At 39.5% G+C, this 27833-nt stretch overlaps 4 protein-coding genes across 7 annotated transcripts; 1 reads left to right on the top strand and 3 right to left on the bottom strand.

The window, feature by feature from the left end:
• The first annotated feature begins 48 nt into the window (after positions 1-48).
• Positions 49-8159, top strand: eps8l1a (eps8 like 1a). Of its 2 annotated transcripts, none has more exons than XM_026350641.1 (14): positions 49-248; positions 1010-1124; positions 1279-1334; positions 1616-1754; positions 4490-4578; positions 4700-4774; positions 4856-5004; positions 5097-5291; positions 5393-5501; positions 5610-5750; positions 5836-5980; positions 6605-6767; positions 7130-7262; positions 7525-8159. In XM_026350641.1, the coding sequence occupies exons 2-14, from the start codon at positions 1010-1012 to the stop codon at positions 7609-7611; spliced, it is 1596 nt and encodes a 531-aa protein (XP_026206426.1). In that variant the 5' UTR covers positions 49-248; the 3' UTR covers positions 7612-8159. The 2 variants fall into 2 exon arrangements, with proteins under 2 accessions (XP_026206426.1, XP_026206417.1); XM_026350632.1 differs by having other exon boundaries at positions 50-346.
• An 878-nt stretch (positions 8160-9037) lies between these two features.
• Positions 9038-10843, bottom strand: nme4 (NME/NM23 nucleoside diphosphate kinase 4). 2 transcript variants are annotated; one of them, XM_026350673.1, is made up of 5 exons: positions 10598-10843; positions 9760-9914; positions 9580-9681; positions 9335-9447; positions 9038-9245 (listed from the first exon to the last, which is right to left on the bottom strand). In XM_026350673.1, exons 1-5 carry the CDS (start codon positions 10734-10736, stop codon positions 9125-9127), a joined length of 630 nt encoding a protein of 209 aa, XP_026206458.1. In that variant the 5' UTR covers positions 10737-10843; the 3' UTR covers positions 9038-9124. The 2 variants fall into 2 exon arrangements, with proteins under 2 accessions (XP_026206458.1, XP_026206461.1); XM_026350676.1 differs by having other exon boundaries at positions 9760-9890.
• Positions 10844-10921: 78 nt separating this feature from the next.
• On the bottom strand, positions 10922-24080 carry xpo6 (exportin 6). The gene is made up of 24 exons (XM_026350596.1): positions 23268-24080; positions 22423-22513; positions 21920-22032; positions 21339-21536; positions 20104-20263; positions 19612-19689; positions 18867-19398; positions 18090-18216; positions 17887-17996; positions 17600-17708; positions 17336-17428; positions 16883-16952; positions 16622-16781; positions 16329-16421; positions 15823-15967; positions 15245-15394; positions 14829-15018; positions 14564-14719; positions 13953-14067; positions 13608-13779; positions 13225-13386; positions 13003-13101; positions 12586-12816; positions 10922-12368 (listed from the first exon to the last, which is right to left on the bottom strand). Exons 1-24 carry the CDS (start codon positions 23268-23270, stop codon positions 12267-12269), a joined length of 3459 nt encoding a protein of 1152 aa, XP_026206381.1. The 5' UTR covers positions 23271-24080; the 3' UTR covers positions 10922-12266.
• A 231-nt stretch (positions 24081-24311) lies between these two features.
• antkmt (adenine nucleotide translocase lysine methyltransferase) lies at positions 24312-27492 on the bottom strand. 2 transcript variants are annotated; one of them, XM_026350662.1, is made up of 6 exons: positions 27455-27492; positions 26843-27006; positions 26632-26736; positions 26407-26547; positions 25914-25964; positions 24313-25708 (listed from the first exon to the last, which is right to left on the bottom strand). In XM_026350662.1, exons 2-6 carry the CDS (start codon positions 27002-27004, stop codon positions 25472-25474), a joined length of 696 nt encoding a protein of 231 aa, XP_026206447.1. In that variant the 5' UTR covers positions 27005-27006; positions 27455-27492; the 3' UTR covers positions 24313-25471. The 2 variants fall into 2 exon arrangements, with proteins under 2 accessions (XP_026206439.1, XP_026206447.1); XM_026350654.1 differs by lacking the exon at positions 27455-27492 and having other exon boundaries at positions 24312-25708; positions 26843-27440.
• Between the last annotated feature and the right edge of the window lie 341 nt (positions 27493-27833).

Raw genomic sequence — 27833 nt, 5'->3', positions numbered from 1 at the left:
ATAAGAAGGAAGAGGCTCACAAAGATGCAGAGAAAAGAACAGGAGGGAGAGAGCTGGCCCGCATGAATCAGAGCTTCAGAGGAGAGAGAGGACGCAACACAGAAAAAGCCAGACTTGTTTTTCTCGTTTCTGCATATCTGAGGAAGGTGGGACGTACTCGTGTAAACAGCTAAACTCAGCGTGGATACAACTCAGCATGAGGATTGGTTTCTGTGCTCAGGATTTAAACACTTTCACTGCACTAAAAGGTAGAGTGATGCATTGAGATTTGAGGTGTTAACGTTGTGTAAACTGCGAGTGACCGAAGGATCCTTTGAGGGAGGGAGAGAGATAGAGAGAGAGACAGGTACGGTACACCTGTCCTATGAAGGATGTCTGCTTTGTTTCATTATGTGGTGACTTTTTGAAAAGGCTTACTAATATGTAGTTCCACCCAGAGTTTTGACTGTGCATTTTATTAGCAACGTTTTGATGTTTAAAGAAGTTTTATGTGCTGTTTGTGTTGTTTCGTGAACACGTTGGAAGAAAGGAAATAACAGAAATATGAAAAGCAGCAGGATGAGAAAAACTTATAACTCATATGTTTAACTTGGACAGTTTCTCTGTAAGTTTTGGTAGCTGTTTTACCTGCATACCATGCATCTAGTGGCAGTGGTTTTTCCTGTCAAGTGTCACTCACATGCACGGAAACATGCCCAGGTGCACACAAAAATGCTCAACATTCTTACCAGTGGATTATCAATCTGTGATTCATCATTTTATACCAAGTACAGATGAAGTTGAGATGAGCATGTTCTCATAAGCCAAGTTTTGTGTAACCAAATCTTTCACATTACGCAGATCAGTATGTAGATATTCCATGATAATCCCATGTATTAATACATTCAGGAGACTAAGGCAGTAATTCCCAATGAAGAAGAAGTTAGGTGACTTGAAGGCAAATATTTTCATCAACACTGTGTTGTGTTAGTATGTGCTTGATTCCACTGTCTGCATCCACACACAACAGATGTCTGCACCACGTCAGTCCGCGAGTCCCACAAAACCATCAGGGGTCAGGGTCATGATAGCTCCAGGAGAGCAGCCTCCTGGTGGCCGCTCTGTCTACACAAATTCCACCAAAGGTATACTCATCTGGTTTACGTGTATGATTGTTGTCTGTATATTTTTATCTAACGTGGACTTTGTTGCGGTTTACAACAAACCTAACACAACAGGTTTGGTGTTTTGTATACATGTCTAAGTTTGCTTTAATTGCTTTGCTACTTGTCTGCTCAGTGAATGGTGCCAACAGGTCAAATCACACATCTCTAATGAATGCAGAGAGAGAAGTGGTACGTACAAGCATAAATGAATATATATATAGTACTCTTGTTTTGTATAAGGACAGTGGGATTAACCTCGAAGTCAAAGAAAACTGCAATTTCTGGGAAGAAGACTTTACCAGAGTGATTACAGTACATGTTAGTGTCAAGTCGTTAGATGTTGATTAACTAACTAATATCTTAATTAAAGTATCATTCTTACAAATAACTAGATTATTTAAACAGCTACTTTAAGTCACCGAGACAAATTGTTAAAAAACTGTTAACTGTACAATATGTGTCTTCATCAGGAGATTCTCAACCACTGTTTTGATGACGTGGAGCGATTCATGTCCCGCTTGCAGCAGACAGCTGAGGCTCAGAGTGTTCTCAACCAAAGGAGGAAGAAGAGAAGCAGCAAGAAGAGCAAGAAGAAGGAGAACCAAGAAGGTCAGAATCGTTCTTCCATCCTACAGACTACGATGACAAATAGTCAAGACAAAAAAACAATCCTCCTACAGTAATCTGTAATGAGCAAAACTGAAGTTAAACTTCATGAAGCCTTCAGAAAAAGATCAAAAAAATAATTGCTTGAAAGCTAAAAATGTTACAGGTGTTTGAAAGTTTGTGGAACTGTAGCAGAAGAAACCAAAACGTTGGAGGTTCTTGAGTAATGCAAATGGCCGTTTGCAGGATGTTACTAAAAGTTGCCTCCATGTAGGCTGCAGGAGAAGGGTAGCTGCAGAGAACTGTAGAGAGACAAAAAATTTTGGCACACCATTTGACATGCTGGAAGTATGTCAACAGGCAGGATGCCAAAAAACCCTTCAGGTAATTCTGAAAAATCTCGTCGTAAGTAAGCGTGGCCGAGAAACATGACAAAGAAGCGCCTGATGCTGAGGCTAAGTCGTGAAGATTTAGAGCACAATGCACTATTTCAGAAACTAATTCAAACATTCTTAACTCAGTAGCTTTCACCGGCGGGTTGACAGTGTTTCCTCGTCATCACTGGACACTGACAATTAAAAGAAATGGTAATTTGATTGCTTGTGTCTACAGTATCTGTGTTTGCTCTGTTTTGGCCTGCCAACATGACCTGGGTGTTGCCCCGGTTTAGTGTGTGCTGACATAGGCGTGACCCTGGATAAAACTAAATGCGACGAATGTACGAACGTAGTAATAATGAAATAGAACATGAGGTTGTTAGTCATTACCACTGGCTTTGTCTTGTAGGAGACTGCCTACTGGAGCAAGCTGAAACAAGCACACCACACCTTTAGTTAGCTAATATTATCTGTGGTAGAATTGATTTTACTGTGGTAACCGAACACATAACAGGAAAGAAATGCTGATAATGTGTCTATATGCTTTATATGCAATGCAGCCCTGAAGACCTTTAGGTTTAAGATGAAAATATGAATAGGAGACAAATGTCATCTTTTATATGGTGGTATTTACACCTAGATTCAATTTTTTATTTATTTTATTTGTATAGCGCCAATTTACAACAGAAGTTATCTCAAGGCACTTTACAGTGTAAGGTTTAAGACCTTACAGAAAATATTTATACAACAAATTATAGAGAAAACCCAACAATCCCATTTGAGCAAGCTTTAGGCAACAGTGGAGAGGAAAAACTCCCTTTAGAGGAAGAACCTCCAGCAGAACCAGGCTCATAGTGGGCGGCCATCTGCCTCGACCGGTTGGGGTGAGTGGAAAGAGAAGAGAGAAAAGAACAGCAGGCAACAAAAACAACAACAAGCAGCAAGAACATTGGGCAGATGAACTGGATTCTGGAGATGTACAGCTCCAGGCCGAGGATAACTGCAGAAAAGTACATAGAGAGGGAGACAGAGAGGAGGAAACAACTACAGGAGAGAGAAGACACAAAGTTAATGACATGAAATGGTGGCATTTGCATTGATACAGGAGAAAGGAGAGGAGCTCAGTTTATCAATATAGTTCCCCTAGCAGACAAACCTATATCAGCATAACTAAGAGATGGTTCAGAGTCACCTGATCCATCTCTAACTATAAGCTTTATAAAAAAGGAAAGTTTTAAGTCTAGTCTTAAATGTAGAGACGGTGTCTGCCTCCCGAACCTGAACTGGGAGCTGGTTCCACAGGAGAGGGGCTTAGTAGCTAAAGGCTCTGCCTCCCATTCTACATTTGGAAACTCTAGGAACCACAAGTAAACCTGCAGTCTGAGAACGGAGAGTTCTGCTTGGAATATAAGGAACTATGAGGTCTTTAGGATAAGATGGAGCCTGATTATTAAGGGATTTATAAGTGAGGAGAAGAATTTTAAATTCAATTCTGGATTTAACAGGGAGTCAATGGAGAGAAGCTAACGTTGGAGAAATTTGATCTCTCTTGCTAATTCCAGTCAGAACTCTGGCTGCAGCATTTTGGATTAACTGGAGGCTCTTTAATGAGTTATTGGGACATCCTATTAATAATGAATTACAATAGTCCAGTCTGGAAGTAACAAATGCATGGACTAGTTTTTCAGCATCACTTTGGGACAGGATGCTCCTAATTTTAGCAATGTTTCTTAGGTGAAAAAAGGCAGTTCTAGAGATTTCTTTGATGAATGAAGATACATTAAATCACATGGAGTCACCCACAGCTTCAAGCTAAGTATTGGAACAGATTCTCTGTATTTCTGCTGTCGAAGTCTTTGAACAGTGGTTTGTGACACCTTCACCTGCACTATGGATGTCATCAGTGATGTCACTGACTGTTGTCATGCGTTTTTTCTACACAGCGCTCACAATGCTTCTGTCACCAGCTGTTATTTTTCTTGGCTAACCCTTTCTGGGCATGTCGCCCAGTACACCAGTGGTTTGTTTCTTTTTCAGGACATTCCAGACAGTTGTTTTGGCTGTGTCCAGTGTTTGTGCAGTGCCTGGGATTGTTTTTCCTATTTTTTTTTTTACTCAGATTGTCCCATTGATAGCTCTCTGTTTTTCATGTTGATGTGTCACAGGTAAAACAGGTGTCAGCCACATGTTCTAAAACAGTGGCTCACTTATAATTTGGGTGACCTGTTACAGTATATTGTTTAATATACTGTATCTAGGTGTAAATATCATCAAATAAAAGGTCCCATTTCATCTCATGTTGTAGGTTAGGTTGTTTTGATTGTACTGTACCTGTGTACTTACTTGTATTCTTGTGTGCAGATGATTTATTGACAGTGAAAGCTTTGCCTCCATCAGAGGCAGAATTTGTGGACATCTTTCAGAAAATCAAATACTCCCTCAGTTTACTGGTGAGAATACACTTCATCATAATCACTTAAAATGAAAACAACTCTGGAGATGTATGAGAATATTTCTTATAAAACAACTGCTTACGAGAATGTCAATCATTCTGTTTACTGCTTTATTCAGCACCGCCTCAAGCCGTTCATCTCACAGCCCGACGCACCAGAACTGCTGCATCACATCTTTGTGCCTCTAAAACTCGTGAGTCCTCCTCATGTTTAATTCACTAGTTTCTCTGTCTCTGTGATGCTGAACTGACCGCAGCCATCCTTTCTATAACAGATGGTGAAAACCACTGGAGGGCCGGCGTTGGGTGCCTCAGTGGTTAGTCCTGCTATGACCAGTGGAGCTCTTTCACTTCTACAGGAACATCTGACTGAGCAGGAGAAGGAACTCTGGACTTCACTGGGACCCAACTGGACTTCATCCCGGTCTGTGTGTTTAGCTATGTGTGTGTGTGTATATTGTGATTTTAGAGCGACTCGTGTTGATCTAGCAAGATCGTCTTTCCCTCTTTTAACAGTTCGAACCTCAGTGTGTCCGTTCCTCCATACATACCTCTCTTCCTGGATGGGTGGCAGCCTCGGATGTTTGACTCATCGGGCCAGTCTTTGGAGGATCCCATTGAGTCGCAGCACAAAGAAGATGCTTTAGAGAAAAGTAGGGAGGCACAAAGTCAACAGGACCAAGCCCAGCAGGGAGAACACAATGCTGTAGTGTAAGTCAGACATTACATTACAGATTTTTTAATCTTAACCACCACCGACAACCGTAATTTTCTCTATTTCTAAGATATATTAAATTACATTTATGTTTCAGAGATGGAAACGGTTACCCACCAAATAGCGAGCTACTGTACTGCTGCAGTTATGACTTTGTGGCCAGAAACAGCAGTGAACTCTCTGTGCTACAAGGAGAAACACTCGAGGTAGACGCCCATAATTAAAATTTTAAGTGGCGATCCACCTTTTAAAGTTCAAGTACTTTTGGAAAACCACAAACAACTCGACTGAGACTGTGATTCATCTTTCTTTAGGTACTTGAGTCATCAAAACGATGGTGGAAGTGCCGTAACCGCTACGACGAGATAGGATTTGTTCCCTTTAACATCCTGGAGCCTCTGTCTGCCGTGAACAGCGGTAGAGGAGACGACCCAGTGGTACACAGGGAGTCAAAGGTATAAATACACACACGTACACATAGTTTTGTTGTTGTGTCAATATCCCTTTTTGCTTCATACCATACTTTCTTTTCCAAAACAGAGGACACCTAATGTCCATCCGACAAAGTACTATTCTAATGCTCCATCGAGCCCAGTTGGAAGCAGTCCTACAGCTAAAAGGCCACTGGGGCGGCCTCAGAGCATGGTTTTACCATCTACAACAATGCAAGAAGATGATGACAGAGGTAAATACCCATACATGTTAAATAAAGTCTGGTTAGTGTAGTGAGTTCACAAATGTATTGGATTCCAACAACCTTTCATCCATGACTTCTTGGAATCTAAGCTCAACAAAAACAAAGCAAATTAAAACAGGTTGAGTGAAATAAGGAGCAAACATAAATGAAGCTTCAGCAGTTAAAGTTGCAGAAACAACAGCTTCATACACTAGTGTGTGTTTTATACGTTGTTAAAATGTGGTGCCAAAAAACCAAGATGTTGCTGTCTAGTTTTTAAAGAACCTTTTTTGCAGGATAGAGCACAGATCATCACGGAGGAATTCATAATTTCTAATTACGATAATTAAAATATCAAGGATGTAGCATTTGTAGAAACAAAGATCAAAGCATCTGTGTTAATGGTGGGCAGATGGTCGAACATGTCAGTCGTTGTAGGAGCAGAGATCTGACCCCTGACTCTGTGATTTGTCTTGATAAATATGCAAATTACATGTATATCACATGTAAAAAGATAAAACAAGTAGGGAGTTTGAGCATTTAACCTGAAATAAAGAAAAGTGATGAGTGATTGCTAATGACTCTGACTTAGACTACACACATGTACCAATTAAGTTTTGTGTGTTTGTGCAGTCCTGATAATGAATGATGAGCTACTTCAGCGGCTAGCTGGGAAAAGAGGCTCGGGTCGTGCACTGGTGATCCCACGAGCGGCGGAGACCAACGTTCCTCTGAACTACCAATCGCCACCTGCTGAGGTCGAGGCCTGGCTCACCGCCAAGGGCTTCAGCCAGCAGTGAGTGTAACTATTAAAATGAATAAGATATATCTAAATGTGCGGTTTATTAAATAAGATGGTCCTTAGTTTAAATTCATGTTTAAATTAAGAATTTGATTTTTATTGGTCCACTGGAGGAGAACTACTGTGGCTGCAGTGAGTTATTCTGGACTACAGAATAACTATGACCACAGTTCATACTGCTAATGTGGACAATAGCACCCTCACATGTTCAAACTGTCTCCCAGCTAATGTTTATGAGCTGAGCTGAGCTGAGCTGAATAAAAACAGTGAGCTCGGAGAGGGAATTTGGGATTTTAAGAGAGGAATTAAATTTATTTTATACATTTATTTTGGATTTAATTTTTCTTCTCTTTCAGGACAATTCAGAATCTGGGCATTTTAACTGGAGCGCAGCTGTTTTCCCTGAATAAAGAGGAGCTCCGCACAGTGTTACCAGAGGAGGGTCCAAGAGTTTACAGCCAGATAATGGTGCAGAAGTCGCTTCTCGAGGTATGTCCAGTGCTATTATGGATGTTCTGTGTGAGGTTCTTCTTAGGTCCATGTGTCCTGGGACAGTTGTTTGCTCAGTCTTGGTTTATGCAGAACAATATAAGCACATAACACGAGATTCTGGTATTCGCTGCACAGAGATTGGTGAAACTATTGCATAAGAAAATTCAAGTACATATGTCATCATCTATTATAATCTGCCAAAAGCAAAGTTTCCTGGTATTTCTCTGTTAAATCGCTTTGTGTCGTGTGTTCTCCTCAGGATGTACGTAAAGCCACAGAACTAGAGGCTGTGATGCAGAAACAAAAGCTGAAGATTGACCAGAAACCACAGAGTCAAATATTGTAATGGAGCTTTCCACAGTCATTATTACAGATGTGGCAAAGATCATTGGACATAAATGTAATATTGCTTACAGCTGGGTGAGCGGCGAGATGTTGCAGATGGATTTTAATATTGAATCAAACCTGTTGTTTCAGTTTTGTGCTATTGATCCATCGGGAAATGCAAACTCTCACATTAATACTGATTGACTTTGACATGCTATGAGCTTGAAATGCAGATCGCCTGATTGACCAAATCACACAATATCCAAACATATATATATATTTTTTTTACATTTATTTTGTTTTACAATTTAATTATTTCTATAACCTTTTATCTTTCAACATTTAAAACATGGTTATAAAAAGAATGCAGTATGATGAACTGAATCAGACCATGATCAGTATGAGGTCTTGTAAGACGAGAACTCTGACAAAGGACTGAAGCTGTTTTAAACCATGAACTCTACATTACAAACAGTTGCATATATACATTAACCTGATTTTGTTAATATACAATCTATGTATGATCAAGACTCCTTGAATGAGATTAAAATGTTTTCAGATTCTTCTTCTTTGTGATTTTATCTTTGGAGCGGCTCTTGACGTAATGTACACATTGCTCTCAGTGTACTGACCGGGTAAATGTTCATGTGTGTATTTTTAAAGCACAGACAAATTATTTCATTAAAAAATACAATTAAACTAATTCTACATTAGAAATATGCTATTTATTTTGAGTGCAAAATGAAGACTTAAGAATTAATAAAGCAAGTGAGACTGTGTGAATATAATCTGAATCAATCCGGTGTTTAATCGTCACCATGCAGACTATTTGACTCAGCTACAAATTATTCTTCACATCTCAGACAATCCTCAGACAAAGTTTCACTTTCCTTCAAACTCATCACACTCCTCTTTAGGAGGTTTAAACAGAGGTAGAAGGATCACTTAGTTATTTCACTCATGCAAATGTGCCTCTCAAAATCTCAGTCAAGCAGAATGATTACACAAAGTATTTGAGAACATAGTTCAAGTAAGCAATTAAGTCTGATGTTGTACCTGCTTAAAGCTACATGCAATTAAAATGCGTCAACTGAAAATCTACAACTGATCCACTAACATGTTCTGCAGTCATCGTTAATGTGCAATTCCTTGAATCCACTATGCAGCTCAGTATGCTTCACACATACTGAAACATCTCTGTTGCAAGAGTCAGACTGACAAATGATTACTGCACACATTTCATCATCATCCGAGACCGAATGCAAACTTCTCTTAATAAGGCTGTATATTGTATTCACACCAATGAATGACGTAACTGCTCTGAATCTGTTTAGTTTCTAATGTAACATGAATGTGCAGATAATTCTGTGTAATTCTAAGTGCACTTCCTGAGGTAAATTATTTCTTAGGAATACTCTGTACGGCTCATCTTTTTCCACTCATTGTCTTCACAGTATGAGAGATGATAGTCCTGGAGCAGCAGGAGAAGAGGTAGTAATATAGGTTCTCACTGCATTCAGCTCTCAGCATCTTCACACCTCACTAATGCTTTTCTGGTCACAGCAGTCCCAGTTCAGGAGCTCCTGTCCTTGAAACCACAACTGGATCTCCCTCTTAGCTCCCTCCAGCGAATCACTGGCGTGGACCACGTTCCTTTAAATGACAAAAACACAAGCAATAGCTTTAAAAGTTGCAGTCTCATAAAGTTATTGTTTAATTTTGAGACAGTGAGATGCGTTCACCTGCTGACGTGAGTGCTGAAGTCCCCTCTGACTGTGCCTGGCTGGGCCTCAGTTGGGTTTGTAGTGCCCACCATTGTACGGGAGGTCTGGACTACATTGTGCCCTTCCCACACCTACACAACGCCATACACACATGCATGCGTTTTTCACAACATACTTATTCAACCTAATGCTAAAATAAGCACAAAATGAAGCAATGATGTCACAGGAGCATCCCACCAGGAGACAGAAAGAGGAGGCCTCACCATGACAACCACAGGTCCTGAGGTCATGTAATACAGCAGGCTGGGGTAGAAGGGTTTTGCCCTCAGTTCACTGTAGTGCTGAGACAGGAGATCCTCAGACACCTTCACGACAGACACGTCCACAGTTACAGATGAATTACACACCGACATGGTGAACGCGTTCATTTCAGACACTGATACCTGCAGCATCTTCATGCCGACCAGCTTGAAGCCCCGCTGCTCAAAGCGCTGAATTATTTGTCCTATGAGACGACGTTGGACTCCATCGGGCTTCACAGCTATAAGAGTTCGCTCCCTCGCGTGTGGGAGACCTGATGGATCAGACAGAACAGCAGCTGATCCCCCCCAGGTACAGAAAACATCGATAAACTAAACACAAACAGCGACAAATATTGACTCACTTGGCGACACATCATCGCCGGGACTCAGACTTCAGTACCCACACAAACACCACCTACCCTCTGTGCGCAGACACACCACACACTGTGTGTATTTTGATGTTGCTACAGCTGGAACTCCACGCACGAGCAAATAAATGACTGCATGCGATCAATTAAACACACACGAGGCCACGAGAGAAACTCAGTTTACTGGCATTTAACTTTAAAACTATGAGCATCAGTACAGTAGAGGGATTCCTAAATAGCTTGGATGTTTGTTTCTTTCTTAGGGAAAACGAGATGGTTACTAGAAGACGAAACGTGACCATTACGCACAGGGTTTGGAGATTACGCGTCGCCGTTCCCCGCGTTTTCTCCCTCTCTAACCTAGTTTCAGTTCATGACCCCAAGAGTTTGGAAACTACTGTTTTCGCAAATGTCCCCGTTTAGTTTGGATCATAAATAAGCTTTGTACACCAGAGTTAACCGATCTCATTAAGGTTCAACAGTATTGTACAACTTGAATTTAAAGAAATCTTAAAATCGGTTCATTTATTGGAAGAAAAACTCGTATGAAGACTAGAACACATGCACAAAACCAAATTCAATGACCAGATGATAGAAATTCAGTCACCTACTTGATTTGCCCCTCTGTCCAACAGCTCTGTGTCCATCCAGCAGCGCAGTGGGAAAACCAGAAACCAGACTTTTGCTGGTTTCTGGTCTCACCGAATAAAACTGTCGGAGAAATCTCCCAAAAATGCGCCGCTGCAACATGGCCTGTGTCTGAAGGTCTGTTGTCTGTCTGCCCTTTGGAGAGAGAAGTCAAACCTTCTCAATCCCAACTCACGAGTCATCCCACCAGTCCCACCTCTCTGGTGACTTCTCTGCTCACCGGGGTAATTGTCCCTTTATGGAGCAGAAATGCTGGTGACGTTTAAAAACGCTGATTCTGCAAATCAGCTGCTGAAACTAGTGCTTTAATAACAATGTTTAAGTTTTACAGCATATCCAAACTTATGTTCTAAATGTGAACCACTTCAGATTGACCATGAACATAACATAAGTGGTGTTCCTGCAAAAAGTGCCTTACAAGAAGTTGTAAACACTTAGTGCCAAGTGCAGACATGATTCAAGTTCCACATACCTTGTTCTTAAACTACACTATACATCTGTTTCTAAATGAAGAGGAACACACCAATGAGGTGATCCTGAGGTGGAAGACTGGTGGAAAACTGCATAAATGTTCAATGACAGTTCAATCATTTGCATTGGTGTTCTTGTAGTGATGTAGGCTGTGCCGAGTCACACGGACATGCAGCCCTTTAATATCCGGCTATCAAAGCTGTCAGTAGTAAAACAGTAACAGAGAAGCATTTGTGTTCTGCATTTAAACATTTGGCTTTTTCTTTCCATTATTCATTCTGTGCTGATACTTCCTGTCTCCCCCACACGTTCCTGTGTCCTCACACATTTGTTGCATGTGATGTGTCACACGCCAAGCATCAAGACCCCTGTCTGTTAATGCTTTGTATCTGTCAAACACTTCAGCTATTCTCACATTAAACTACTGGCTCTATACAGACCTGTGAAATGTAAGAATTTAAGTTTAAAGCAAATTTAAAAAGAATTCCTTGACAAGTATAAAGCAAACTGGTGTAAACATACAGAATCTCAAATCTCTTCCACAGAGCTCTAAATGTGCAAAAGAGCACAACAGAAGAAGAGTATAACATCAGGAATTAACCAATACCTGAGTTTTACTAAAAAAAAAGCACTTTATTTAATCAAGCAGGGTTTTTGTTTTTGTTTTTTTATAATGGAATGATATGAAAGATCTTAAGTTGAGAGTCTGTCTCCTTTGGAGATGAAAAAATCTGAAGGCAAAATGAATAAAAGCAGACATTTTAAAAACTCGAAATGAGTTGAAAGTGCTCAGTCCCAGCCCAGCTTTGTTGCAGAGGCGTGGGAAAGAAGGCCTGGCTCAGACTGCTCAAGGTCTGGGCAAAAGCCAACTGCAGACCAGGTTTAAGTTTCTTGCCAAACTGTCACTGGCAATACACAAGGAGGGCACTGCTTTAAAAAAAAAAAAAAAAAAATGTGCCAACCTTTTACAGTAAAAAATCAAAGAAAACAACAGCAGCATCATCAACCTCCAATGACTCAACCATACAATGTGTGGTTCCTTCCTATTCCTCTGAATAGGTGGAGCGAAGCTGAACTGGAGGAGTGTAGGGCAAAGTGGTCAGCACGGGCTGTCCTTGAAGATCATACTTGACGTGTGGAGTGGTTCAAGCAGTCATTGTGCTATAGCTTGATGGTGCCAGTGGGCAGGCTACTATTACACAGTCTGTAGTAGCGAAGATCATTCACCAACCGCTGCATGCTTTGAGTGAACGAAGGCAGGTCCTTAAGAAAGAAGAATGAACAAAATTAGCAACTTAAAACACTTCTGAGTATTACTACTTGGCAAAACCATTAATTGTGCATGCACTTTTTCAAAGCTGTCTTGTAAATCATATCTGTAACAATTGGTTGATTCTGTGTCTAATTCAATCTCTGTGCCAAAATCTGCCGTCATGATTACTGATTAGGTAGAAAATATCGCACAAAACTTTATTTTTACCCGTTCCAGCTTAAAGTTGCGTGCGAGAACAGCTCGTTGGCTGGTGTCCACACCCTGGCAGCCATTGAGGAACTCTGGCATGAAGGCAGAGTAAAAGGCATCAAAGTCCACAGACGCCATGTTGTAAATAGCAAGGGTGATTTCCTCCTGAAGGAGGTCGTGGCTTTTGTGGAGAAGGACCTGCAGCAGCACGTTGATGAAGTGGAAGAGCATCGAGGTCCGAAACAACTTCTGAAACACAAGAAAAAAGATTGAATGAGAATGGAGTCTGAAAGGTAAGTTGTAAGGATCCACTGTAGTCTTTCTCAATGGTGAACCTTTTAGTTTCTTTTGCCTGTAGCTGGTTTTGATTTACTGCTGTGTTATGATGTGTTATACATCTAAAGAAACAGAAACTCACTTAAAAGCTCAACTTACTCTGTGATACAGCTTGTGTTTACTGTTGAGTGACTCCAAATAGGAGAGATTCTGCTTGAAGATGTGGATGTCAGGCTGCAGGAAAGACTGTCCAAAAGCCTGGTGAGGACAGTTTAATAAAAGGTCAGGTAAGGCAATTTTATTATTTGATGTGAGCAACTTAGAAAGTAAAATAATTGTCTTGTTTTATCCAGAAAGTAAAGATGACAAACATTCACACACCTGCATGGCAGCAATGAACTGGGCCTCGTTTTCCATGGTCTCTTCCCCGGCTCCTCTTTGGACACTTGTTAATACTGAAGTTTTAAAGAAATATCTCCAGTTTTGGTGAAGTATTTGGTATAGCAACTCAAACATCTCTGTCTTGACGTCAGGTGAAGATCGCTATCAAAGAGATTAAATGTGTTATCTTAATGCAAAGAAAAAATAAACACTGGCAGATCTGTGTCATTTAAGTGTAATTTAAATTTAAGTTGAATAATCTCCAACAGTTTAAGATACGCCACATGCTAATATTAGGTATCAGCAGGCTAATCAATCTGAACATAAATACAATCAAACTCCAGGATGAAGAGCTGACTTTACAAAGGAGAGCACCAACTGACCTCTGCCACCACTGGGTAAACCTGCTCCATGCACAGAGAGAGGATGCTGGGCAGGAAGGGTTTGAAAGCTTGACCAGGCTCTTGCACCACCACCTGCAGAATTTTCAGGAACTTCTGCACCACTCTACACCCTGCACTGCCCTCTTGCAAAATACTGGCTGCCAGCTGCTCCCTAGAGTGGTATTGGTGACATTACATTAATTGGGGCTAAGCGTTAATTAGTGCAAAGCAGCATTTTCAGTGTTTGCACCACGTCATTTAAAAGCTCATCAATCAAAGCAAAATGTATTATTATTATAACTGGAACGAATGCTTTATAATCGGATTTGTAAAACCTTTTTTTACCTGGTGAACATGTTGAGGAAAGTTTGGATTATCTGTCCAGTGAAGGCAACACCCATCTGTACTCGTAACGCCTGAAACAGCGTCAAGAAGAAGGCCAACATCTCATCCGTCACATCTGGGAAAGAGGGGCGACAATTAACAAAGCTTGTCAGGCAGTAGCCTCCAATTTTCTTCTTCTATTTGTCAATATTATCTTCTCTGTGACAAATGTGTAGACGTCTTGCTGTACTGGTGAAAATCCAGTTTTGAGATTAACAGTAAGAGAAGTTAATTAAATTAATTATATTACCGTTTCTTCACAAGCAGGTTCCTAAACTTTGTAACCGTTTGTATTTTACTCTGCTATTTCACAGACATTCGCACCATCTATGAATGCTAGGTGCCCATAGAGATTATGCATCTAAACCGAGGTAAAATGTTTAGTGTGTATATTGATGTCCATTCAGTCTGTACATGCACCATTATCATTACACATAAAACGAGAACGAGACATCTCAAAAAACATGTTGAGATGAAAAGTGTGCACTGGGACAGACATCAGAGATCCAGGAATGCCAATAAATGAATAAATGAAAACTCAAGATAGTAGTATAAGCAGATGAGACACTGACCTGGATGCTGAATAAACACTGGAAAAAGGCTAAGGGACACTTGGACAGACTCCTGAAGACTCTGGTAACAGATCTGACGTGATTTTGTTGATTCCCCAGAAATGCTGTCCACTATGTCTCTGAGCACAGGTAGAGTCTGCTGTATCACTGCTTTCACTGGAACAAAACAGAGTCAGCAAATATAATTAGAAGAGGACAAAGAATTTTGTGGTGTGAAAAAGGAAAATGACCAGAGGTAACTTCAAAGAAAGAAAGAAATACTGACTGTTATCCAGAGCGGGTTGCCGCGGCGTAATGTTCACCGTCCCTCTTAAAATACGATATTCTCGAGTGAGGGCTGTGAGAAGGCTGGCATGGTTACTGGAGCGCGTTTGCCACTCCTGCTCATTCTCTGGCAAATTTGGCCACGGGAGCAGCAGCATGTTGGATAAAGCCCTACACACCAACAAGTGAGCCTGTTGTACACAAAGATGGAAAATATTTGAGGTTTGAGGACATTTAAAAAAAAAGAAATTCAAAAACCCATTTAATGTTTGAAGTTGCTCAGTTAATGTTTTATTTAAAATGAACTTTTAAACTATGCTACTTCTGAAAACTGCACAAATCCATAAATTATTATTTAAATATAATTTATTGAAAGACTGAATAATCAGACATAGGAAAAATGAAACAAGCATTTACTTCTTGTGGAAGCCTGTGGGTTTGATTCTCTGTAGTAATGAGGTTGAAGATGTTCAGGACAGCAGGCAAAGTTACCAAGAACACAGGCCGCACTGTAGACGTGATAGAAACTATCAGATGGCATGATGAGAGCAGCAACTTTTCAGGTACCTAGAGATAAAGAGAGAAGTTAGTTTTAAAAGAAAATGCTATTTGGTAACATCTCATGTACAGACAGGATATACTGTATTATGCAAATCCAAACACCATTCTACCAACATAACAGTACATACAAATGAGGGACCCAAAAGAGAACAGATACATAAACTAGAAAATAAAGACAAGAATACACTTCTGTGAATACCAGCTGCATGACCATGACTTCAGCATTGGTTAATATTTTCTATATCATACTTCCTCCCAAATAACCTACTGCTGCAACATTAAACCAATACCATGTTTGTCACATGCCCCTGAACCACAGTGAACCATCTCACCCACGATTACTCTAAATCTAAATGTCTAAATATAACCAACTAAAAGATGGTACATGAATAATTTAATAAAGTCCTTTTTAAATAAAGTATGAGACAAGCTACCTTAGCTGTGATGAGTGGGCTACTGGCATCTATTGCAGATGTGATGAGGTTGAGGAACTGGCTCTGGTTTTGACTGTGCACTTCACTGTAGAACTGTGCAAGCCAATGAGAGTAGGCTTGCAGAGCAGCGAGGGCCTGTGCATGTCTGTAATGAAACATCCACATTACACGCAGTTAAATAAGTAAAACATATTTTCTTTTTTATGAAGGATTTTTTCAAGTGTAGTCACAGAAATAAATTAATCACGATGATTGTGTCCTTAAACAAAATGAAAGCGAGGGAACTTCACTAAAGCTATAAACAGCCAGGGTGTTTTCATGAACTGTATTCATGCTGTGAAATAAGTGACAAAACTCATACCAACAGTGCAACTGTTAACACACTTGGTTCCCTTATTCTGTTGTTGATTGCACCGTGTTTGACAACAAAGCAGTATAGTCTTGTGACCAATGGTTCGCATATGCAGGGTTAGGGTTACAATTTCATTTGAACGTGTCATACTCACACATCAATAAGGTCTGGCTTGAGCACAGAAGGCACAGCTGTCTCCAGGTCATAAAGGCTGGTTTGAGAGCCGTAGCAAGTCACATCAACCAACCTTGAAAAACACAGTGTTCAATTGATTTGAGTAAACCACACCATGCTGTTCAGTATGAAAAAGAACAATGAAAACATTCTAACATTTAAACAGCATCCAATCAAAAAATACCAATTTTATTAAAACATTCTAAAACATAGATATAAGCTCATGTTTTTGGTAGACAATCCCCTTTCATGCTTCAGATGAGTAGCACTGACCTCTCCACCACTGCCAGTGCATCACTGAAACGTGCAGCAAAGACTTCACCGATGAAATGTTCAGCCAAGCGTCCGACAGCTTGAAGCAGGGAGCTGAGATCCCTGAGAGAGCAGTGAAGTCGTCTGCAATCATTCTCTGCAGTAATATTGAGCCTCCGACCTGAGAGATGACAGGCTATTTTAGTCTATAGCAGTGCCATCATTCAATGTGACAAAAGATGGTGAAGCAGATTTTCATTTTAACAGGTAAGGGGTACGTACTTGTGCCAGTAGTAGCAATAAACTGCTGCAAACCCAGGTATACGTCAAGATTTTCTTGAAGCACTGGAAACTTGAGAAGAAAAAAGAGAGAGATAAGAAGAAGGCTTCTGGGTTAGAGCACCATGTATTTCTATTATTATTAAGAAGCGCGAAAATAATTCAATTCAATTTACAACAGACTTTAATTTTATTACTTGTTACTTCAACATAATAATGTATAATCTGCATAATACAGAAGTGAAACGATAAACAAAAAAAAAAGAGAAATAGAACTCTGCATTATCAATCTAGGCCAAGCAGTGAACAAAATTATTCACGAGACGATATTACTTCTTTATGGTTTTGAAAAGTTTCAGTGTGCACAAAACAGATCATCTATGTCATCACGGGAAGTTGACTTCAAGATGGCCCAAAATCTTACATATGAAGGTCACAGCAACAATGATCCCTTACCAAAGTAGAGAATGCATGGGATGGGAGCAGCTCCATCACCTTGGCAACCACCTCCAGACTTTGACGCAGGTACCTTTGCCATTCGGTCTGTTGCTATAGTTACCAAATAGAAAATATTCATATTTGATATTAAAGATATACATGGCTTTGTAATATGTGCATGTCTTAAATAGAGTCATATATAGCTACAAGAGAACAGACAACCACAAAGCATAAAGTAGACATGACAGACTGTGAAATATATAACATGTAAAATGTTCTCACATCATCATCCAGAGTTTCATCATCCAGCTCTTCTAACTGGGCCTGATTGTATCTGAACTGTATGCGATTTAGAACTTCACTTAACAGAAGGACTAAGGCATCTTTGTACCTGTCCAAGCATACAAGAAAATATTTAAAGAACAGCAAGAACAAATAAATGCAACATACATTAAATAACACATGATGAACACATGAAAGATGCTGTACCACTAGACTGTCTATATTACATGGTTCAGATTCTGTTTTCAGAAAACAAAAAGGATAAATTAGTTTTCTGAGTGACTTACCTGTCTAGGACACTTTCTCTGTCTGCTAATCTGCTTTTAATTTTGGTTGTTAGAAAGTCCAAAAATACAGTCCAAATATCCAAACAAGCAAAGTAGCCTTCATGTGTAGGCTGAAAAATCAATGAGAAGCAGATTAGCATGAAGCTTGTAGAAATGAACACACTGATGTACTGCATAAAAAATGTACTGAAAAAAATCCTCACCTGGTTGAAAGTGTACTTGAAAAGCAGCGCAAGAAAATCTACAATTGGAAACTGAGGACTGGACTCAATCCGCCTCAAATGAACACTGACAAATAGGCGCAGAAAATCTGTGAACTTCTCCAAGTAACTGCAAGAAGACAGAGAAATATTACAATACATTGCAAAGTCCCCTTAAACATTGTGCAATCAGTAGTTACTTAATAAAGTTTGTGCTCGTTAATATCAAACGCTATTTACATTTTCACAACAGAAAATGAAAATCACTTGTGAAAATATCAGGTATGACTGTAACTGACGACGTGATGGTGTGTTGTAATTAAATGAAAATCAATTGTGTGTGCAAATAACCATCTTGGCTTACTTAACGAGACAAACACCTTTTTGTATAATGCAGAACTGCTGTACTAAACTACATTAGCTTTAGCTGAGTATATCTATATATAAAAGAACTAATGGGGCTTGAGACGCAATAAATTGTTGTTTACTAAGATCCACTGTTGAGACAAAGGAAAACAGATCACAACAGTGTACTGGCAGAAAGACTAGGCCAAAAATGAGACATGTGACAGAGCTGCATTTCATGGCTGTGTGGAACCAGTGTAGAGAGTAGCAGTGACGAAACAAAGATTGTTTTGTGGGATGGACTGCTAAGAAATGAAAGTGCAGAATGCAAATCAGACTTAAATGAACAGAAGTAAATGGTGAAACTGTTACGTTAAAATACACTCTGAATGCTCATGCACAAATACCTGAGCTGACTAATGAACAGAGCTATACCTCTCATCAAGTTCCTGTAGGCGGCTCTTGATTGTATGTGCGTTATTCTCTCGTGTCAGCCTCTGCAGAAGAAAGAACGTCTGCTGGAACATGCGCAGCAAGTACTCTTCAAAGTCCATTGGCACACAGTTCTTTGACACCAGTTCATTGACACAAGTCATGGCGAGTACACCAAGTCGGGCTCGGTCCTCCTTACTGCCCTCACTCTGTTGTCCATTTCTCCCCCCTCCATTGGATGCAGGTGGCACTGTTCCAGGATCAAGATGCCCATTAGAAGAGGAGGAGTTGGAGGAAATAAAGGGTCCTGTCTTGTGCTTTGTCCGAAGATCACAACCAAAACGTGCAAAATGAAAAATGGACGCCAGCAGTGTGGGTGTGATGCTTGTAGACAGAGGGATCCAGCTGAACAGGTGAGCCAAACACTCCAAAACAAGGCAACAGAGCTGCTGACTCTCACTGTCTAATGCTGCCATGGGCTGGCAAAGCAGCTTCGAGTATTGGCTGCCCTGAAACAAACTCCCCAGCAATTCCACTGATAGATTGAAGAGACAGAAAGTAGTTTGGTTGAAACACAACAAGACACTTTATAGGTTAATAATACACATAAGCAACACTTGTATTATTAAATGTAACTACATTACAACCAAACCTTTGCAGCTTTAACTGTGGACGTGAAACACTTTGATTTGCCATTGTATATGAAAAGTGTCATGTAAATTGACTAACTGCAGGCCAATTCACTTACCACTTTCTCCCGAAGTCGGTGAGGGTGGTGGGGTGGAAGCTATGACACTGTGCTTGTCCCAGTAGGTCTCCAGGATACCTACAAAACAAATAGCGACACATAAATTGAAGGGTTTCCACCAAAACTATTGTTCTGCCTAGCAGCCTTATTTTAATTTGCGGCGGACTCTATCTAATGATTTTTGTTTGTTTAAAAAAAAAAAAAAACCCAGGAAACAAACCACACGGAAACTGAATGTTTAATTTTATTTATACCACAAAGAGAACATAGTTGACATTTTAACACTGCCACAGTGTTACATCCCCATGTTTGTGTTGCAAGCTCTACACAATAACCAGACAGGGCTATGGTTCCAAAATAATAATTTTATTTTCTGCATCCTGCAATCTGACATTTTATTCCTGTGTTAAAAAGCACTACAGTCACCATACCAGCAGCCACAATGTGTTTATAATGGAAAATGTTCCATAAAGTCCTAAATAGTGTTCTCACCTGTTAGAAGTCCAAGTACTGTTGGAACCTGCTCCAGCAGCAGTTTACGCAGCTCGTCTTTCCTAGCGACACTCAGGTCTTCTCGAGGACATGCAAGCTCCTCTGACGTGGTTTTCAACATCACCAATCCCAACTGAGCTAAAGCTGGGGACTGGATCAACTGCAGTTCACAACAAATTGAAAGACACAGCTTTATCAAAAAAGACAGATGATCTTTTGATTTTAAGTTACAGTTACTTTTAAAATGGTTTCTAAACACTTTTACAGAATGTTGCTACTTATACGGCCTGTGTCTGTAGCATAGACTGTTATGAGGTTTTGGTAGACAGTTCATGGTTTCTTTGATGTCAACTCTGCTGTTCTCTAAAACAATAACGAAATACCACTTCTGCTAGCTCTAAAACAATTTCTACACACACGCATGAAAAAACAAAAACAGAATTTTCACACTGCAAATGCCACACAGATACACACACACTAATATATCCATATAGTGTGTGTGTATATCTGTGTAGCATTTGCACATATACATATACTATGCACATACATACACATATATATACAGACGGAGAGGGAGCGAGGGGGACAGGTGGAGGGGTTGGCTAAATCAACTGCATTGATAATGAGACAAGATGTTTCAGCATCTACTATTGTGGTGTACCACCATGGCTGAACAATTTCCTGTGGGAAATGCAATTCATGTAATACCTTATCATATTCTGATGCTATACTAACCAACATATGTTCCAAATATAAAGAGTTAAATTAAAAAGACTGACTCAAACTTTTCACATTAGTATGACAGTGTACATGCAGGTAGTTTCATCACAGCAAAAGATGTGAGCATACATCTGAAAATTTGTGTCAGCAGGGACTGTCCGCAGTACTAGTCCACCAACTGCAGATGTGACACGGATGTAAACCAGTCACTTGTTTCCCACATCAAAGGTATCTAATGTTCATTTCTACAGTCTTGTGCTTTTGTGAAGCAGTTACACATGCTGTTGTATTTTTTTTTTTTACAGTTTTTCACACTGTTCAGTCAAATACAACAAAACTAAGGAGCTCTGAGCTCTCAAAACACATTTTTATTCAGGTTATGTAATCTTGTTTTTATGTAACCTCTGTGTGTCAGTCAGGTTTAGTTGTATTAAAGAATAACCAGCACCCAGTTACTTATGATTAACATTTACACTAAACATTTTCATTGCTGAAATGACATCAACAGGGCTTACCTGAAGGGTGTTTGTAAAGAAATCATGGTAGAACATTGGCCAATCCTGGCGACCAATGTCCACAATGACTTTACAGAGTTTGTTACGGATGAAATAGGGCACCGATTTGTGCTGAGCAAGTAAGAGTTTGGGCAAACAGCTGCGAATCTCCATCTTGTCTTGTGAAGCAACACCGATCCACATCTTATTCACCAGGTTCTAAAAAGTAAAAGAGCTACAGTCAAACCTCTCTATTATTTGTGTAGTCCTTGCATTGTTTTTCATATAATATCTTAATGTAGTGCTAACTGCACATTAGCAGTAACACACCTTCTGTTACAAACAAAACGCTGACAATTTAACCTAGATTTAATCATACTTTTCTTAGAAATGCAAAAACAAACAAAACAAAAGAAAGAGTCACAGGATGTTCAGTGATTTTTCATGCAACACATTTAACCAACTTGTTTTGCAGAATTTAATAAAATAAACAATGAGCCAAAATTAAATAACTTTCTTTGTGCTTATTCTCAAAGTATACAAAAGGTGAAGAAGGCTCCAGACAGTACTACAAATCTGTATTTCCTGCCTCAAGAACTTACTTCAAATACAGTGAGGCTGTACATCATAACATACTCATTTCGAGTATTTGAAAGGAAGAACAAGCAGTGCCGCCAAGCTCCAGTCTGCTGTGCAAAGTTATTCAGCAGCTCTTCTGCAGAAAAAAGGAAGTAGGCATGATCACTGACAGAGGTACTCGACAATATAGCACTTCACTCAGAGTCAGACAGAAAGTAATGCGTCACAACACAGGAAGTGAACAACAAAGTAATACAAAAAATACTTTTACCAAAAAACTAGACAATATCAGCAACAACACCTACACGAAAGTACTTCATATTACCAAAAACAGTACGTTTTATTTGGAGATTTGCCAGGGAAGGTAACTTTCAGCTTTAAGACAGTAGCGAACAGGGTAAACCCATTATGATTTGAATTATTTTTATTAAAAGCTAAAACACCTCATGTGTTATCTTCTATCTAATATTAAACTCAGCCTGGGGGATAAAGGATGTATAAACAAGTTTAGAAGGATAAAACTTACCTATTTCCCTCTTTCGCTCATTGGTCGTGCAACTGTGGAAAAACTCAGTCATCAGGCTCTCAAGTGCACGCAGCGATGCCTCCTCTGAAGCCTAACGGATAATAAAAGGTAAAGTTAAGCACAAATGCACGTCTAGATGATCTACTTGACAATATGCACAATCCAAACCATAATATAATTTAAAAGGGAATAGATTTTGTATGTTGGTGCTTGCATACGCTCATTTTCAAATGTGCATACATGCAAACAGGCTTGGTCATTGCACATGCATCATTAATATGTACACTTGTTATAGTGTCATTCATTTGGACTGCATTTGAGTCTTTAACAGAACAAATAAAAGGTGTAAATAAAGTCAAGCTATTATTAAAATCCATTGTGTTATATCAGTTGCTGTACCAAGCGTTGACAGGTGAGGGAAGTTGGGCCCTACATGACAAAAATGAGATAGCAAATTGAGATTTTAAAGAGCAGTTCCTGTGGCAGGCGGGCCTGAATTCCTCAAATAAGCCACAACTTGCCGAGGCTTAACACTTCTCAAAGCAAATACTTGGTTTTGCAAGATGGGCGTCTTGTTCCGTGAAATGGCTTAACGAGTTGTCACATCCAGTGAAATACCTGGCCTCGTACAAAACCGTTATATGGCCCAGTAATGTAAATAATACCATAGTGCACACACACACCCATATAATTAGCTAACCTATGTGTTAATACTCAACTTCAATCTAGATGTTCCTCTTCTAAGATACGAATCTGAAGCTTGTGTACCACATTAGCTTCAAGCAGATGAGGCAGGAAGACAACATGCATATCTATGCAAATAACACACATTCAAGTACACTTACCATGTTTAGCTGGTTCAGATGCTTTCTTCGTTTAACTTAGTCTCGGATTAATTAGAGTAAGAACCCAACATTAGCTACCTAGCTAGCCAATTCTGTAGCCAACGTTAGCTGAGGTGTTGCTGGCTAACGTAACCGCAGAGGGGGTTCATCATGGGTCTGCTCGCCTACTTAGGTCGATGCCCCATAAAAATCCAGCTAGCAAAGGTTAGCGTCGTTCACTTTACTTCGAACAACAACGTTAAACACGGAGTTAATCTAACCGTGTCAGAATAAAACGCGTTTTAGCTTACCGAGTACACAAGCTTAGCACTGAATCAGTTACCTCGAAGTTGTAGCTTAGCTGCATTGTCGGATAATTAGCCAACATTTACACATAAATTAAATATAGCAATTCTGTTTTTGAGGAACATCTAACACTGGCTCCTATGTCTGAGAAGTATGCAACGTTAATTAGCTCCCTGTGTCAAGCCTTTCGCAGCTAGTTACCCAGCTGCTAGCGTTGCAGCGGATGGCTAACTCGTTAGCTTTTCTAGAAGGATGCAGCTATAGCGCTAGTTCGTTAGCTTGCTGTCAAACATACACATGCTTCTAATAGAGCTGTTTGTCTCGACAACTAACATTTAGCGCTACCGTTTTATAATTCTAAGCGGTCGAATATGCACACCTGTATTATGTGTCTGACAAATCTGTAATAACACTAAATATAAAATACTATGCGCGCTTGTTTCTCTTATTCCCCTTTTCAATGCTTAGGGCGGCTCAGGCTACACAGCTAGCTTTGCTGGGTACAGGTTTCCTTCTCAACTTCCTCTTTTGCTGCAGAAGTCAACCAACCCAATCAGCTCGTGTCAAGTCAGCCACAACAGTAAAAGCTCCGTCTCCGGTGACATATTTCAACTCAAAAGCTATTCATATATTAAAATAGTGCAAGCATATGCAGACATCCCACCTTGATAAATTAATTTCTGGGAACATGAAGTGTGTGAATTATTTCTTATGAAAATGATCAGTGGTTGCAAATAAGTCTGAAAGTATTACTGGTCGTTTCATTTAAGACACCATTATTCCCCTTTGCTCCTGACTTTCATCCACTACACACACACATTACCTGAACCAAATCAAGAGAAAATGATAGAGGCAAAAATATATTTTTTTTATTATTTTCTGATAATTTACAACACAGGAAAGACAAATGTGTATATGTTTACAGCAGTAACTATGTCATACCATCCAAGGCTCTACAAGGATACAGTTTTATACACTACAAACCTCTTTTGGTTTAAGTGTTACAGTCCGTTTGTGAGATCGGGGGGTCAAACCAACACACCACACTTTTGCTGTTCAGAGCTTGAAGAGCTGCATTCCATACTTGCTGTGACAAGGATATTTCCCAACGACCAATGACCATCAGAAAAAAATCCCAAAAGGTTTGTAATTGTATGCAGACCTGTTTAAGAAATACTAGTTATACTGTGCCAAATGTCTAATCCTGCAGATACAACTGCAGATAAAACATTCAAAAGTTGCTTGCCCTCAGGCAGGCAATTCCCAAATATCTTCTTGGCTTTAGAGGCAAAGGTGTGGTTTTCCTTAAATGCCAACAGAAGCCCTCAGGAATTTCTGGTTCAAAAGTGATGCACACATTGCTTGCACTGCTTACAAATGAAATAATTCTTCCATCAGAACTGTAGAAGAGTGGATTGTGCATGAAATTTTGGTTTGTTGATCACTGATTTTAGTGCCACAATGTAATGAAAAATAACAATCATAGTTACCTCTATACAGTTTGTTGAAAATACATAATTGTGGATGTAATCAAAAAGTAATAAGTTATTAATTATTTCACACATTTAAAGCTACAAGTAGCAAGAAACTCCAAATCAATCCACTTTGCACCGCTCAGCTCTCCCTCTGTTTGCTCTGCTGTGCTCTTTTACCTACTATACGCAGCCATGATCTGTAAAACCTTTCAGGTATTAATACCTATCACATTACAATAAACGTTGTAAAACCTCCCAATCAAGCAAAAATAGATGAAATCCTCTGACTGGTCAGAAGGGCAAGTCACGCTCAAAAAGTGAATATCTCTGCATTGCAGCCAGGCTGTTTTGAGAGTTTAACTTCACATGAGGTGACTGCAGTATCTCTCCAATTAATGACATGGTTTTCCATGGTACCTTTCTGGGTGGGAGAAAGACAAGGATTCATGTTGATTCTTTCTGCTTCGGTAGTTCATTGTCAAGGTCACCATTTGTGACTATGAGATTGCCATTTTTCTTGAGTGTGTCCTTTCTTTGTGCTTGCATATTATATGCCCAGGCTCTGTCCACACCATGGCCCTCAATCCTGCAGGGTTTCCAATCAGGAAAGGGAAAACGTCCAGCTACAACTAAGGCATCATCGGGAAGTTCAGTCTGCAACTTTTCCTGCAACAATGAAAGCTGGAAACACAAGAGCACAATAACAATTACTGCAACAAATGTGCTGAAACTGTGTCTGCACCTCAACCATGTGCTGACAGGTTCTTCAAAAGATTTTGAGCTCGTGTCTAGAATCTAAAAAAATGCATTTGTATTCAGGTTGCTTTTAATAAACACTGACATGGTATTTCATATTTTATAGATATCAGTTCATTGTGTCACTCACCACGCTAGGAGCCAAAAACACTGTTATGTTCTTGCATTCTGTCAAGTCAACCTGCAAGGATTTTAATATATCAAATATTATTCATTATAATAATGTAGCACTAAAGAACAAAAATGCAATAACAGCATTTAGAATGTTTTAGTGTTCCCTAAACACTAGCTGTTATGACGTTTATGTTTATTTAACTATTTATCACGACCATCGTAAAAGTAACAGAGACTCCAGAATCCAAATAAGCTGTGTTATCTTTAGGAATGCTGACTGTGGACACACCATGAGAATAAAGTAAACCAAGAAAATCTTCTAAACATTGTAGAATATCAAAAGTAAAGTAAAAACCTTTGTCAATTCAGGGCAGTCTTTCGTAAAAGAAACATCTGCAGTTTGGGACATTTTCACTCAAGTCTTATTATGTCTGAAACTATAACATATATATATTATTTATTTTGCTGTAAAATGCTGTAACTGGTGGTGTAACTGACAACTGTCATACCTTCCAGAGATCTTCACGCCGGTACAAAACCTTTCCATGAAGGCCTGCTCTCCATGCACGAAAATAGGCCAGGCGAACAAGCCATGGGTTGAGCTCATAACCGACAGCAGGCGCAAAACCCTGCCGCCTGGCTTCCAAGACCTTAGGGGTTAAAAGTCATCACAGTCAAAACTCATTGTTCACCAAGCAATACAAAAGAAACCAAACATCTGAGTTATGACTTACAATACGACCATCACCAGATCCCAAATCCACAAGGCCTCCTTTTCGACCTCTCAACAATGTCATGACATTTTGTACTTGGGCTTTGCTGGCAGGAATGTAAGGGACCTGCAAGAAATTTTAAAGAGTGTCTGATAAAGAAATTCAGTTTCTTATAGAATTACATGACACACATCAATAGCTATTTTAAATATTATGAAGATGGAGACCATACCTGTAGCTTCAAAGGTACTTTTCGGAAACCTGGCTGGAGGATCCCTGCCCACATAGCATATACAGCAAGGCCAGTGCCAGCAGCTATTTGAGCAACACCCCAGATGCCGAGATTCGTTGTCTTGAGTTCAGCAAAGACCTCATCTGGTGTGTCATCATCCATGCCTGCATGACATGTATATGGTGTAGGAAAATGCAACATTATTTTTTGAGAAATATAACTGTTATATTGTCAACCAGCAATAACAATAACAATTGTTTATTTATTTTTAATTGTAGCAGTAGTAGCAATAGCAGATCTTTAAGTAAATATTATAGTTTATCTCACGTTAAGTTAAGAATATCAAATCAGCTCTTTGGTTGTTGTAAACTTTTTTCTTCATTAAGTATAATGTATTATTGAAATATTTCGTTGACACACGGGTTGTGTGCAGTAGCTAGTTTGAGGGTCACATACATGCATTTCTAATTTTCTAACGAGTTACGTTGTCTGAACGAGAGTATATAATTTTTAAATAACTAAATTGTTTTAAAAACCGTTTCTGATCTAACATAATGCTATCACAAACAACTGTACTTGTATAAAATTATTAACAATAAAGCTCTTCATGACCTGATGATGTGCGGCCGGACACATTACCGCGTCGGACTGATCCGTCTGTCAAATATTCCGTACACCCCATGGGTTACTTACTTTATGTTCCGCCAACGTCACTGCTGCAAGGCGTTTACATGAAATCACTTTTATAGGCACTAGTTTATTACTATACTGTCTGGTCGCTGTAACTTATTTCCTGTACTTTGCATCTTATTTTCCTATATTCAATTCAGACCAAATAAACACGAGTGGATCAGCACTTTTCATGATTTTTTTCGGCTGTTTAAAATAGATTGTTCTCTATGAAGTCAACACTTTTATTTGATCGTTAACATAGATACACATGAAAACACATTTATCACTGTTCAAATTCTTTTTTTTGCAACAGTCTTTA

This window comes from Anabas testudineus, chromosome 8, assembly GCF_900324465.2.
Source record: "Anabas testudineus chromosome 8, fAnaTes1.2, whole genome shotgun sequence".
Lineage (NCBI taxonomy): Eukaryota > Metazoa > Chordata > Actinopteri > Anabantiformes > Anabantidae > Anabas > Anabas testudineus.
The sequence above is the reverse complement of the archived record's forward strand: the minus strand, read 5'-3'. Positions and strand labels throughout refer to the sequence as shown.